The following is a 13,748-nucleotide window of genomic DNA, read 5'->3' as shown; positions in this document are numbered from 1 at the left end:
TTCAGTGCTTTACTGAGCACTGGTATCGTCTGCTACTACGATCGAAACTTACCTTCCTCCTCCACAAGCCCCCTCTCCGCCACTCCCAGAGCTGCATTTCAAGGTATCACAGATGAAACGAAACAAATCATAAGCCTTCTCATGATACATGTCTGTATGTTGGCATGAATAGCTAATTCGGCAGACTAAACATTTTATACACGAAGATGGTATCTGTTCTTTCGGACATGTCCGAAAGAATAGATACCATCGGTGACCATGCAGCTCGTTAGAATGAAATTACAATGAAATGAACACTCTTAGCTGCTTACAGGCGTTGACATACGTAAATGGGGACAGATGAAAATGTGTGCCCCGACCGGGACTCGAACCCGGGATCTCCTGCTTACATGGCAGACGCTCTATCCATCTGAGCCACCGAGGACACCGGCACGGTAGCTCAGCGTGTTCGGTCAGAGGGTTAGCTGCCTTCTGTAATAAAAAAAACTGAGTTAATCGATCATCAACGAACTTAAACGGATGTCTTACGACGTCCGCCCCGAGCAGATGGAACGAACTTCAGCGAACAAAAAAAAGAAAAACAGAGGACATAGAGGATAGCGCGACAGCAGGATTTTATCTCTGGCACCCCTCCCGCGAAACCCACATTCTCAACGTATTGTACCGTCTTAGTATATATATATATATATATATATATATATATATATATATATATATATATATATATATAGTTAAGGCTCACCGGTCACTTGACCATCTTCTTCTTCTGTGCGAATGCACAAACAGTGCCCGAACTCTTACGGGAACCGGCAACGCGCCGCGAGTAATGAGCATAATGGGCCGGGGGCACAACGAATTTAGTGCGGGACAATACGCTGAGAACGTGGGTTTCGCGAGAGGCGTGCCAGAGATAAATCCCTGCAGTCGCGCTATCCTCTGTGTCCTCGGTGGCGCAGATGTGTAGAGCGTTTGCCATGTAAGCAGGAGATCCGGGGTTCGAGTCCCGGTCGGGGCACACATTTTCAGCTGTCCCCGTTGAGGTATGTCAACGCCTGTAAGCAGCTAAGGGTGTTCATTTCATTGTAATTTCCAAACAATTTATATGTTCGTTTATTTCCGATTTCTCTCTGAATAATTCCCGGAAGTTAGATCATTTCCTAGGACCGTTTCCGTCTACATGCGTACACAAAAGTCTTTATTACATAATAGTAATACAGTAATTATGTTAGCTGCAAAAATGGAAAGGACCTAACGTTAGTAAGACGACATTTTATCCAGCCAGATGGCTTCTTCTGCCTTTTTATCGCAGTCCGCATTTCCAGTTTAACATCAGTGCAAATATAACCTTCTGTCATCTTAGCAGAGGCCCGTCTTATGAAATCACTTTGAAGGACCGAAGAAGACTACTCGCAAGCCCCTACCGTAACTGATCATCCAACGGCTCTCGAAGGTCGCGAAACGTAGCGGATTCGTTTCGCAGCTTCTGGGCCGAGATGGAGCACTCAAAACAATCCTGAGGAGGCGGCCGCGATAAGGAAGGAGAGAGGGAAGTGTGGGGTTGGGAGTGGAGGCAGACATAATGCTACGCGGGAAAGCTTTTAAGCGTCATCGGAGGCGGCCGCGAGCCCCTCTCGGCGGTGCTGAGTGGATCCGGAAGCTGGAAGAGGGCGCGCCGTTCCCGCTCACTGGTCCACATCTCCGGCTGCGGCTGCCCGACATCTGCCCTCCCTCCTCTGCTGCCGGTAGGCAACTCTCCTCCTCATCACTTAACTACCTAGTTTACACATGTATGTCAGGAATTCATAAGCTACCTCGTTTAAAACGTCGTGGCGTACATATAATACATACACTACTGGCCATTAAAATTGCTACACCACGAAGATGATGTGCTACAGACGCAAAATTTAACCGACGGGAAGAAGATGCTGTGATATGCAAATGATTAGCTTTTCAGAGCATTCACACAAGGTTGGCGACGGTGGTCACACCTACAACGTGTTGACATAAGAAAAGTCTCCAACCGATTTCTCACACACAGTTAACCGGCGTTGCCTGTTGAAACGTTGTTGTGATGCCTCCTGTAAGGAGGAGAAATGCGTACCATCACCTTTCCGACTTTGATAAAGGTCGGATTGTAGCCTATCGCGACTGCGGTTTATCGTATCGCGACATTGTTGCTCGCGTTGGTCAAGATCCAATGACTGTTAGCAGAATATGGAATCGGTGGATTCAGGGGGGTAATACGGAACGCAGTGCTGGATATCAACGGCCTCGTACAACTAGCAGTCGAGATGACAAGCATCTTATCCGCATGGCTGTAACGGATCGTGCAGCCACGTCTCGATCCCTGAGTCAACAGATGTGGACGTTTGCAAGACAAGAAACATCTGCACCAACCGTTCCACGACGTTTGCAGCAGCATGGACTATCAGCTCGGAGATCACGGCTGCGGTTACACTTGACGCTGCATCACAGACAGGAGCGCCTGCGATGGTGTACTCAACGACGACCCTGGGTGCACGAATAGCAAAACGTCATTTTTTAGTATGAATCAAGGTTCTGTGTACAGCACCATGATGGTTGCATCCGTGTTTGGCGACATCGCGGGGAACGCACATTGGAAGCATGTATTCGTCATCGCCATACTGGCGTATCACCCGGCGTTATGGTATGGGGTGCCATACACGTCTCGGTCACCTCTTGTTCGCATTGACGGCACTTTGAACAGTGAACGTTACATTTCAGATGTGTTACGACCCGATCCCTGCGAAACCCTACATTTCAGCAGGATAATGCACGACAGCATGTTGCAGGTCCTGTACGGGCCTTTCTAGATACAGAAAATGTTCGACTGCTGCCCTGGCCAGCACATTCTCCACATCCCTACCAATTGAAAACGTCTGGTCAATGGTGGCCGAGCAACTGGCTCGTCACAATATGCCAGTCACTACTCATCATGAACTGTGGTATCGTGTTGAAGCTGCATCGGCAGCTGTACCTGTACACGCCATCCAAGCTCTGTTTGACTCAATGCCCAGGCGTATCAAGACCGTTATTACGGCCAGAGGTGGATGTTCTGGGTACTGAATTCTCAGAATCTATGCACCCAAATTGCGTGAAAATGTAATTACATGATAGTTCTAGTATAATATATTTGCCCAATGAATACCCGTTTATCATCTGCATTTCTTCTTGGTGTAGCAATTTTAATGGCCAGTAGTGTACACCACATATTACCACAATCTGAACCGCCCAAGAAACTGGAATAGGCACGCACATTCAAATACAGAGATATGTAAACAGCCCGAATACGGCGCATATAAGACTACAAGTGTCTGGCGCAATTGTTGTATCGGTTACTGCTGCTACAATGGCACGTTATCAAGATTTAAGTGAGTTCGAATGTGGTGCTACAGTCGGTGCACGAGCGATGGAACATAGTGTCTCCAGGGTAGCGATGAAGTGGGGATTTTCCCGTACGACCATTTCACGACTGTGCCGTGAGTATTAGGAACCTGGTAAAACACCAAATCTCCGACATCGCGGCGGCCGGAAAAAGATCCTGCGAGAACTCGACCAACGACGACTGAAGAAAATCGTTCAACGTGACAGATGTGCAACCATTCCGCAGATTGCTGCAGATTTAAGTGCTGGGTCATCAACAACTGTCACCGTTCGAACCATTCAATGAAACATAGTCGATATGGGCTTTCGGAGCCGAAGGTCCACTCTTGTACGCTTGATGACTGCACGACACAGAGCTTTACGCCTCAACTGGGCCCGTCAACACCGGCATTGGACTGTTGATGACTGGAAACATGTTACGTGGTCGGACGAGTCTCGTGTCAAATTGTGTCGATTGGATGGACGTCGACAGGTATGAAGACAACCTTATGAAATCATCGACTCTGCATCTCAGCAGGGGACTGTTCAAGCTGGTGGAGGCTCTGTAATGGTGTTGGGCCTTTTAGTTGGACTGATATGGGACGCCTAAGCATCCCGTCTTATCAGCTGCATCCATTCATGTCCATTGTGCATTCCGACGTACTTAGGCAATTCCAGCAGGAGAAAGCGACACCTCACAAATCCATATTTCTTTTGCTATTCCGTAGGAAATTGGCCGGGTGCGAGTAGGACTCACATACTGAAGGTTCCGTACATACTTGATTATGTGTGTAGACAGTAACCCATTTCGGGAATACAGAACCTTAACAATTTTTGCCTGTTATCGACAATGGTACCGGAAAGATATAATACCGACCCTAGGCATACCAAGACTTTCAAGAACTTCTTAATTTCAAGTTGAACTCGGGCAACAAACGACAAAAGAAATATTTTTTCGTGTGATATAATTACATATTCGCAATCTTCAGATCTTTGGCCTCATTTGTTCAGTAAAACCTTGCTTTTTGGCAAAATTTCGTAATTCTAGACCAATGGAAGTACCCTGTGGGATAAGGACTTTAAGATGGCAATTAAACTTTGCCGAAAGTAGTCGTCCACATTTGTAATTCATGCGATATGGGCAAATATAACTTCTCAACCATAAGATTATATTCTTCATAATTAAGTACTTATCGGTCACTATCGCATACTATTGTACGTTTAATGAAAGTAACTGTAACATCAACCGAATTTTCCGCCGGTGCTTGGCAGAACATGATAATAATATTAAAAAGGAAAACACCTCCTTATGTTTTGCAAAAGTATATTTATTTGCTCACTAACGCAGATAAGGATGATGTGCGACTGACACAGATATTATTTGTACAGAAGATACGAACATATGAAAGCGCTTACATAGGAAAACATTACAATAATTACGTTGTTTAAATAGTGGGGCAAACACGACTTTTGTACGCTGGACAACAGAAATGACACGATAGTTTCAAAGCCTGGTGCAAAATTTAATGTCTTTGCAACATTTCAGGCTCACATGCAAAAACAAAGTCTCGCAACTAGATACCTGCCTTTTATAACATCGGTAACATATCAGAGTTGTTACACGATACTAAACAGATAGTGCGACCCTTGGCGCAGAGCGGTGTATATGAAATAACTTGCAAGCAGTGTCCAAAAGTGTATATCTCTCAATGAGGCAGAGCTGTGCTAACTGCGCTATCTGAGCATGAGAGAAGCTGTCTATTAAAGAAGAAAGATTCGACCTTTGCTGATCATCTTTTAGCAGAAAACGACCGATATGATGCAGAATGTACAGTTTTACGTTTTCTGAAAAGAAAAGGAATTATGACCCTACTGGAAATCAGCTAACTCATGACACCGAATGCCAGCCTATTTTTAAATAATTAGCCTTATTTTCCATTTTCTCCCGTGTTAATTTAGGCTTTCGTTACAAATACTAGATTCAAACTGTAAATTCATTGTATTTCTTATCATTGGTTATACGTATCTCCATGTAAAAACGTTGTTTACCCTTCAACTCCCCCCTTTATAATTAATGTAACTATTGCAATATTTTCCTTTGCAAACACATTCTGATTTTTGCATTATTCTGTACAAATGATATCTGCGTAAGTACTCATATGTTTATCTGTATTTGCAACATTCAGTTGTCACATGAAGATGGCCTGAGAAGCCGAAAGCCGGTTCGTGACCAAATAAATATAAATTTGAGAACATTAATTTTACCTTATAGCTTCTAATGGGTGAGTTAGCGAGAATCAGAGTATGTGACGTAAACGGCCTGCAGTTTGATGGTATTGCCTTAGAACCGTACATTTATTCCTCCGCCAAGGGACCAGACATCTTAGTGCGTGACATAAATTTCAGCTTGATACAGAAACCGTTTCTGAGAAAAAGGAGCCTCAACAGACGCACGGACAGACAGAACCTCTGATAACATACAATGCTTTTTGCTTCGTGTGAAATGTTTACAGAGTAACAATTTTTTGATGTTTTTCTTTCACTGTTTTGCGGAACCTTGTTTCTTGGCAAAGTTCATGATTCTTCGACAAGGGGAAGTATCCTACGGGCTTTAATGAGTGAACATGGAGTGTCAAAATACGTGACATAAATAGCCGTATCTTTTGATTGCATTGACTTGAAAGCTTCAGTTTTCTGCATAGTCAAGGAATGGTAGGCCTTAATATTGTGTGGATTGTATTGTATTGTATTGTATGTTGACCGTGGGCCTAGAAACGACGGAGAGGCTCCGTCCCCGCCGCAGCCTCAGTGGTCCACAACCCCACGACGACTACCGCAGGCCACTACAAAACTCCGCCGCCCCACACCGAACCACTCTTTAAGGTTTATTGTGCGGTTCTGCCCCCGGTGGACCCCCCAGGGAACGCCTCACACCAGACGAGTGTAGCCCCTATGTTTGCGTGGTAGACTAATGGTGGTGTACGCGTATGTGGAGAACTTGTTTGCGCAGCAATCGCCGACATAGTGTAGCGGAGGCAAAATAAGAAGAACCAGCCCGCGTTCGTCGAGTCAGATGGAAAACCGCCTAAAAACCATCCACAGACTGTCCGGCTCACCGGACCTCGACACAAGTCCGGCGGGCGGATTCGTGCCGGGGCCCAGGCGCTCCTTCCCACTCCAGAAAGACGTGCGTTAGACCACACGGCCAACCGGGCGGGCAGGCCTTAATATACTTCATACCTTATACGTGAACCCGTTTGCAGAGAAAAGGGTATTGGAGATTCGGACAGAGAGACAAACGGGCTACAAAGTGAACCTGTAAAGTTTGCTTGTTTTCGCTTGAGGTACGGGACCGTAAAAATGTATGACTCGTATGTATATAAGTTCAGCATCTCCTCCTGAACTGCTGAACTGTTTTCAGCAGGACTTGGTACACTTATCACTCACTGTACGGAAATCATTGCTTTGGTGGTAATAACCATCTATCTATCAAAGGAGTCTGGTGTGGGTGGAAAAGCAGAGTAGCCCATGATCGACGAATACTCATACTTTTTTGGCCCTTCTGCAGGTAGTTAGGAACTTGTGTTCGAAAACAAAACAGTGAAACAGACGACTGTCAACAGCATATCCGAAATGTGAATGTGCAGAGAAAGTGCTTGTAAACCACAGGAACATCTAGAATTCAGTAATGGGTACGGAGAAAAGTAGGTAAATGCCGTTGGAAATCCGCAAAACGATTTGTAAATAGCAAACCACACCAGATGGTTTCCAAAACCAAAACTTCGCGCAACTTCACCGATGTGCACAGGATACTTTAACCGTAAAAACATGGAAATAACAGTAAATCACAGCTCAAAATAGGTGAAATACAGCAATAGTAAGTGTCTAAAAAGAATAGTACGTCCCTGCTTTATCGGAATACATATTCTAAACGAAATTTCAAGACGGACGTAGCCCGAACATACCAGTGTAGCATATAACATTCTATATTAATAGAGGGTGAACCTCAATAAAATATACAAACTGCAGGGACGTATTCCTGACTGGATATGGAAAAAAGAGGTCCTATGAACATATGTCCGGAAATGCATCGTTGCCACGGTCGATGGCGCTGACAAATGAAAGTTCTTTCTGTGTTGTAGACTGTGTAATTGAGGCACTTGTAAGTACAAAAATTTTAGGACTCAAGGATATTTTAATATTTAAGCCCAAAATATCAATAAGTAAACAAATTTCTTCATTAATAGTCCAAAGGATCAAATTTTCAGTGTAGTATTGATTTTACAACATATTTTTTTATAAATTCACTCACGGACCAGAAATGTTTATCGATCACGTTATTAATTTCGATGACCATCTTCAGACCCGAGTATATGAAGAATACTAAACTTATACTGTCATTACATATGAGGATCAACCATAAAGTAAGTTCCGATTCTAATTCTATCCGCGGCAGCGCTACGATCGGAGTTTCTATCATGCGCGGCAGTTACTCTAACTCAAAGAGAAGACATGTACGCCATTTTCAGATCGCTGCTGCCGACGTGTGCATGTAGTGCTTCTTTATAATGTCAGCCGTAATTGAAAATTCCGCCGCGTGTGAAATCAGATCTGTGATTCGGTTTCCAAATGCAAAGAAAGTTAAACCAAAGGAAATTCATCGGCAAATCTGCGAGGTTTAGGGGCAAAATGCTATGAGTGATTCAATGGTTAGAAGGTGGGTCAGACTCTCCAATGAAGAACGTGATCAAGTGCCCGATGAAGAAAGAAGTGGACGCCCGTCTGTGGTTACTGATGAACTGGTTCACTGAACTGAAGGGAAGATTAAGCACAACCGTATGTTTGCACTTAGTGTCCTTGCTATGGAAGTTCCGCAAATCTCACGAACACTAATTGATGAAATTGTACTGAAAAACTGAGATTTGGAAAACTTTACTCACGTTGGGTACCCAAAATTCTTACTGAACAACAGAATAAACAACGGATGGGCAGTGCACTTCAGTTTTTGACACGCTACAATGAAGAAGGCGATGGTTTTGTTTCTCGGATAGTCACGGGGGATGAAACTTGGGTATCGTACGACACTCCTCAAATAAAACGGCAATCAATGGAATGGAGGCATACTCTATCCCCAATGAAGGTTAAGCGTAAGCAAATCTTGACACTTCGAAAAGTCATGTACACCGTTTTTTGGGACAGAAAAAGCATTTTGCTTATTGATTTGTTACCACGAGGCCAAACAATCAATGCACATGGTTACTGAGAGACCATTAAGAAATTTCGTCGCGCAATACTGATCAAGCGCCGAGGATTACTGTCAAAAGGTGTTGTTTTTTTCCACGATAATACCCGACCTCACAAGGCGAATGTGACCAAACAAGTCTAAGGGGAATTTCAATGGGATGCGTTTGATCATCCTCCGTACAGCCTTGACCTCGCACTTAGCCATTTTCATCTCTTCTCACACCTAAAATCTGTCCTTGGTGGCTAACACTTCAACGATGATGACGGGCTGAAAGAATATCTTACCACATGGTTGAATACATATGCGGCCACCTTCTATGAAGAAGGCATACAAAAACTTGTGCCACGCTACGACAAATGCCTACAAAATTTCGAAAGCTATGTAGATAAGTAGTTTAACAGTTTTAGATTTTTGTACAATAAATATTTTTTCTGTATGTGTACACGTTTGTCTTGTATAAACAAACGGAGCGTACTTTGTGGACGTACCTCGTATATAGGGAGTAAAGAAAAAAATAATTAGCCACAGAAGATTCGTCACTGAGTTTCAATTTTGAGTACCAAGAGCGGCATTGCGACACACATGATGACGCTTTGAAGAAACTGTTTATACTCAATTACAGTTCATTGCTGAACCCTCTCTACTGACCCTGTCGACCTAGTTTGTGCAAATTAATCTGCCGAGATACGTTAATTGTACAGATGTCCCATTAGCACAAGTACATATAAATAAATGTTCAAATGTCACACACAAAAAACAAAGAACAGGTAGACAAAAATTTAAACATTTATCTGAAATGATTCATGAATAGTACTCCTAGAATGAAGTTCGTTCCAAACTTTCTGTTAAAGTTTTACGAACTTCAAACCCAGTTTCATTATTGCGAAAAATTTGACAATGAAATCTTTTTTATTTAATCGGTTAACATGGTAGACCAGCCAAACGCTAGATATTTGAACCGATATTTATGATCCTTCTCAGTAAAAGAACAAGCATACTACTAAACTGACTTTAGACCTCCATTGTACACACTTAAGATTGCATTATTTATTTTTTTAATTAAAAGGCTTGCATCCAGATGACACTACGCAACATCGATGAAAGGGCTTCACAGTGTGCGAAGGTGGTGGATGGGAGCTCTGAACGGCACAGTTTTCGACCTAGAACAATATTTCTAAAAGTGCTTTGAAACTGATGATATTGTCTAACTGAAAAAGTAGTGATATTTTTAAAAAATGATTGTTAAAAAATGGCGGCACTCTGAAATAAAAGTCAATGTTGCGACAAAAACGTCGATATAAAAATGTACACAAAAAATCGAATTTAAAAGACATCGCATAAGCCCTATATACTACAATAGAAAAAATTCCCACTCTCAAACTAGAAAAAGATAGAACGTAATTCCAGATATATTTCATGAGTTATATAGTTCCCGCCATCCTGAAAACGTTGATTTGCTAACAACAAGAGATTACAGTTTCAGCTTGTGTTTTTTAATACTGAAATTGAACAAACTTTAATCGGCAGTGCCAGCATAGCGCAACTGGCCTTTTTTCGCCGATGTCGAAAAACTTTGATGAAATTATATCGATTAACTGGCTTCCGCTTACCAGTCGACGAGGTTTTTGCACGTATTGGGATTGCTTTTCGAACCTTTTCTACCCGTATAACTGCGTTTGTTTGTCATTCTCAAACAATCACGTTTTACTTCATATGACAAGCAGGTGATAAGCAGAAAAGTTAAGCAGATGCAAGACATGGCTGTGATTTCCGGTTTACCATAAACTAATCACGTTACGAAGAGAAATCTTGTTGAGAATAGTATCTTAACTGATACTAGTCCCCTCTGTTACGCTATCCGGAAGTAACAGGACCTCTATTCCGTCAGTAACTTGTCGTAGTATTATATCGATTGCATTCGAGAGCTCGGATCCGCCAGACACCTACACAGTATATTACGGTTTTAACACATTTTTTATGACATACTTACATGAATGAATCTTAAAAATGGAATCTCCAAGGAACATTTCAAGGCAATAGAAATTAGGCTAAAAAATCTACCACGGTCTACTCCCTTAAATCTTTTACAAGCAAATACATATCTGCAACAGCCGTAGTTTAAGAAAGTATAACAATGTGTTTTAGTAATGTAGTACTAATGTATATTTTAAAGTTTGTACCTGGACAATATCACAGGTAATATGATTTTAGTCACTAACGATCCTAATATATACGTAAATTAAATTTCTCCATTTATAAACGTATCCACCACTCACAGATTGCACGTTAGTCCGGTTCCGATTAGCATTCTGTTGTCTACAAGGCGGTACGAGGAGCGATCTATGATAGTGGGACACGTGATCATCACGTCGCCGGTCCCTTCAGCTATTTCCACTGAGGGAATCCTACTGGTACCACTGATTCTTTATTTAAGCAGCTGGTTATCTGGCCTCACGAGGCTGACTGGAATTGGTACTAGACCTCCATGCCTCAGAAAAATTTGAGAAGTTACCGGGAATCGAAGGTGAAGGAAACACTGAAGGAAGCAACCCTAATATTTCGGCTACGGAGGGAGTGAATATTTTCAGTCGGTTTACAAAAGAACGCACAATAAATATAGGGCCATGACTATTTACAATACAAAATTACTTTGCCTGGAGGAAAAGACATGAAGCACTACATCGATGTCAGCAAGTACGGATGGGCGTAAACTAAGCATGTACGTCGGTCAAACTTAACTCTTCTTCTAATTATGAGCTGCCATGGAGCACTGTAGCATCATTCCGTATCTTAACATGCGTTTCCAGCATCCACCCGAGACACTGATTCCTTGCAACTATGCAAATTTTAGCAACGCACCGACGCTGGGACATGCACCGTCTCGTGGCCAACGACCGTGTGGTACTTTGTTCTCGGTTGGTGCGCTTTTCTGGTACTCTTCACGTACCACGTGGGCACGTTTTTGCCTTCTGAAAACAAACGGATGGCCCTCCAACCTTCCCTATTATTTTGCTACAGTTCCGTCGACCATGGTCCTCAGACCAGTAAACTATATAATATCTTTTTAGTTACATTAAACACACATAACAGCTATACCTAAGCGGTACAAACATCATCGAATTTCTCACTGCAGAGACCCACATATTAATTTTTTCCGCAGATATGGATAAGTATTGCTTGTACATCATTTGTAGAAGTCTAATTCACGTCTCTCAAATCCCGCCCTATATGGAGAGAGGGAGAGTTTTAGTTTTATCGCCAGCCGGGGTGGCCGAGCAGTTCAGGGCGCTACAGTGTATAATCGCGCGACCACTACGGTCGCAGGTTCGAATCCTGCCTCGGGCATGAAAGTGTGTGATGTCCTTAGGTTAGTTACGTCTAAGTAGTTCTACGTTCTAGGGAACTGATGACCTCAGTAGTTAAGTCCCATAGTGCTCAGAGCCATTTTCAAAGTTTTAGCGAATCAAAATTTACGAAGCAAATAAGTAATTTTTATTAATCCGTAACCATTTTCCACGCAAAAACGAGAACGTGACATGACAATGGGAGCAGTATGATCACGTTGCCAATGTTTACTAAGGGCTATCATTGTTTTGTCTAGTTTTTCTACACTTGCTCGTACTCGCGAGGGAGATGCAATAGCTTGAAATTTCGTACACAAATTGTTCCAAGAACTGACGGGCAGTGAAAATATCTTTTTCTATGGTTCGGTGGCTTATAAATACCCTGCTGGCCATTAAAATTGCTACACTCGCGTATTAACCAGCGTGATGATACGGGGTGCCATTGGTTACACGTCTCGGTCACCTCTTGTTCGCACTGACGGCACTTTGAACTGTGGACGATAAATTTCAGATACGTTACCACCCGTGGCTCTACCCTTCATTCGATCCCTGCGAAACCCTACATTTCAGCAGGATAATGCACGACCGCGTGTTGCAGGTCCTGCACGGGCCTTTCTGGATACAGAAAATGTTCGACTGCTGCCCTGACCAGCACATTCTTCAGATCTCTCACCAACTGAAAACGTCTGGTCAATGGTGACCGAGCAACTGCCTCGTCACAATACACTAGTCACTACTCTTCATGGACTGTAGTATTGTGTTGAAGCTGCATGGGCAGCTGTACCTGTACACGACATCCAAGCTCTCTTTGACTCAATGCCCTGGCGTATCAAGGCCGTTATGACAGCCAGAGGTGGTTGTTCTGGGTACTGATTTCTCAGGATCTATGCACTCAAATTGCGTGAAAATGTAATCACAAGTCAGTTCTAGTATAATATATTTGTCCAATGAATAGCCGTTTATCATCTGCGTTTCTTGGTGTAGCAATTTTAATGGCCAGTAGTGTACATTTACTTAAGGCCAAACAGCAGTAAAGAAGCCATTCACTAGCTATGAAACTGTGAGAATGCACCAATTCCTGGTAACAAAAATACTTATTTTACCGGCTCAGCTTTACCATTTCATAAATGTTTAACTCCTTCGCCACACAATATAAGGTGGCCTGCAGAGTATATAAACCTACAGGATGGAGAATGTTTATCTTGCGGCTCATGAACACTGTGACATATTGAGCGGTAAAAGATTAGTTCTGCTCTTTCCTATTCTCAGGAGAAGGTCCTGAAGCTGAGTTGTTAGTGCTCTGTTGGACGAGAGAGTGGCTGTTATAGAATGCTGGATACGTTCCTTAATGACTGTGCTGGCGGTAGCGTGAGGTTGCGATTGCTTCTCAGTCAAGTACACTAAAATTTTACTGTTACTTCCTGGAACAAGCGTCTCTCCGTAGTTTGGTAACCTCGGATGCAGCTCAGCAGCGTGCTTCCTCTGATAGAAGAAAGGTCCCTATAGAAAACGATTCCTGCTGCGTTCAGCCGAAGGGGCAGCCCGGCGTCCTAGCAGCCAGGTTGGTGGCCCTGTGATGGCGCCAGTTCTGTGAATGCGGACAGGACTGAAGTCCTTAGGCTTCAGCGTGGCTGGAGCTTGAATCTGTAAGTAATGTCCCCGAACTTCACAGATTTTTGCCATCCTGTGAATATTCTGAATTACTTGATTGGTGATCACGAAACTTGCTCTGTCCGTTACCATTCGATGGTTCCCGATTCCGGCGAGACATCGAT

The 13,748-nt window shown here is 43.1% G+C and overlaps 1 protein-coding gene and 1 non-coding gene across 2 annotated transcripts in view; one reads left to right on the top strand and one right to left on the bottom strand.

Annotated features, from left to right (window-relative positions):
• Positions 1 to 350: 350 nt before the first annotated feature.
• Trnat-ugu (transfer RNA threonine (anticodon UGU)) lies at positions 351 to 424 on the bottom strand. Its single transcript has one exon. It is a non-coding gene; the product is annotated as a tRNA-Thr (tRNA).
• A 1,155-nt stretch (positions 425 to 1,579) lies between these two features.
• LOC126416906 (protein O-mannosyl-transferase TMTC2-like) overlaps positions 1,580 to 13,748 on the top strand; it is a 111,198-nt gene continuing 99,029 nt past the window's right edge. Inside the window, exon 1 of the mRNA XM_050084789.1 lies at positions 1,580 to 1,742. Within this exon, the coding sequence (XP_049940746.1) occupies positions 1,580 to 1,742 (163 nt within the window). The remainder of the gene's footprint in view (positions 1,743 to 13,748) is intronic.

This window comes from Schistocerca serialis, chromosome 8 (genome assembly GCF_023864345.2).
Source record: "Schistocerca serialis cubense isolate TAMUIC-IGC-003099 chromosome 8, iqSchSeri2.2, whole genome shotgun sequence".
NCBI lineage: Eukaryota > Metazoa > Arthropoda > Insecta > Orthoptera > Acrididae > Schistocerca > Schistocerca serialis.
This window is presented reverse-complemented; position numbering and strand designations above follow the sequence as displayed.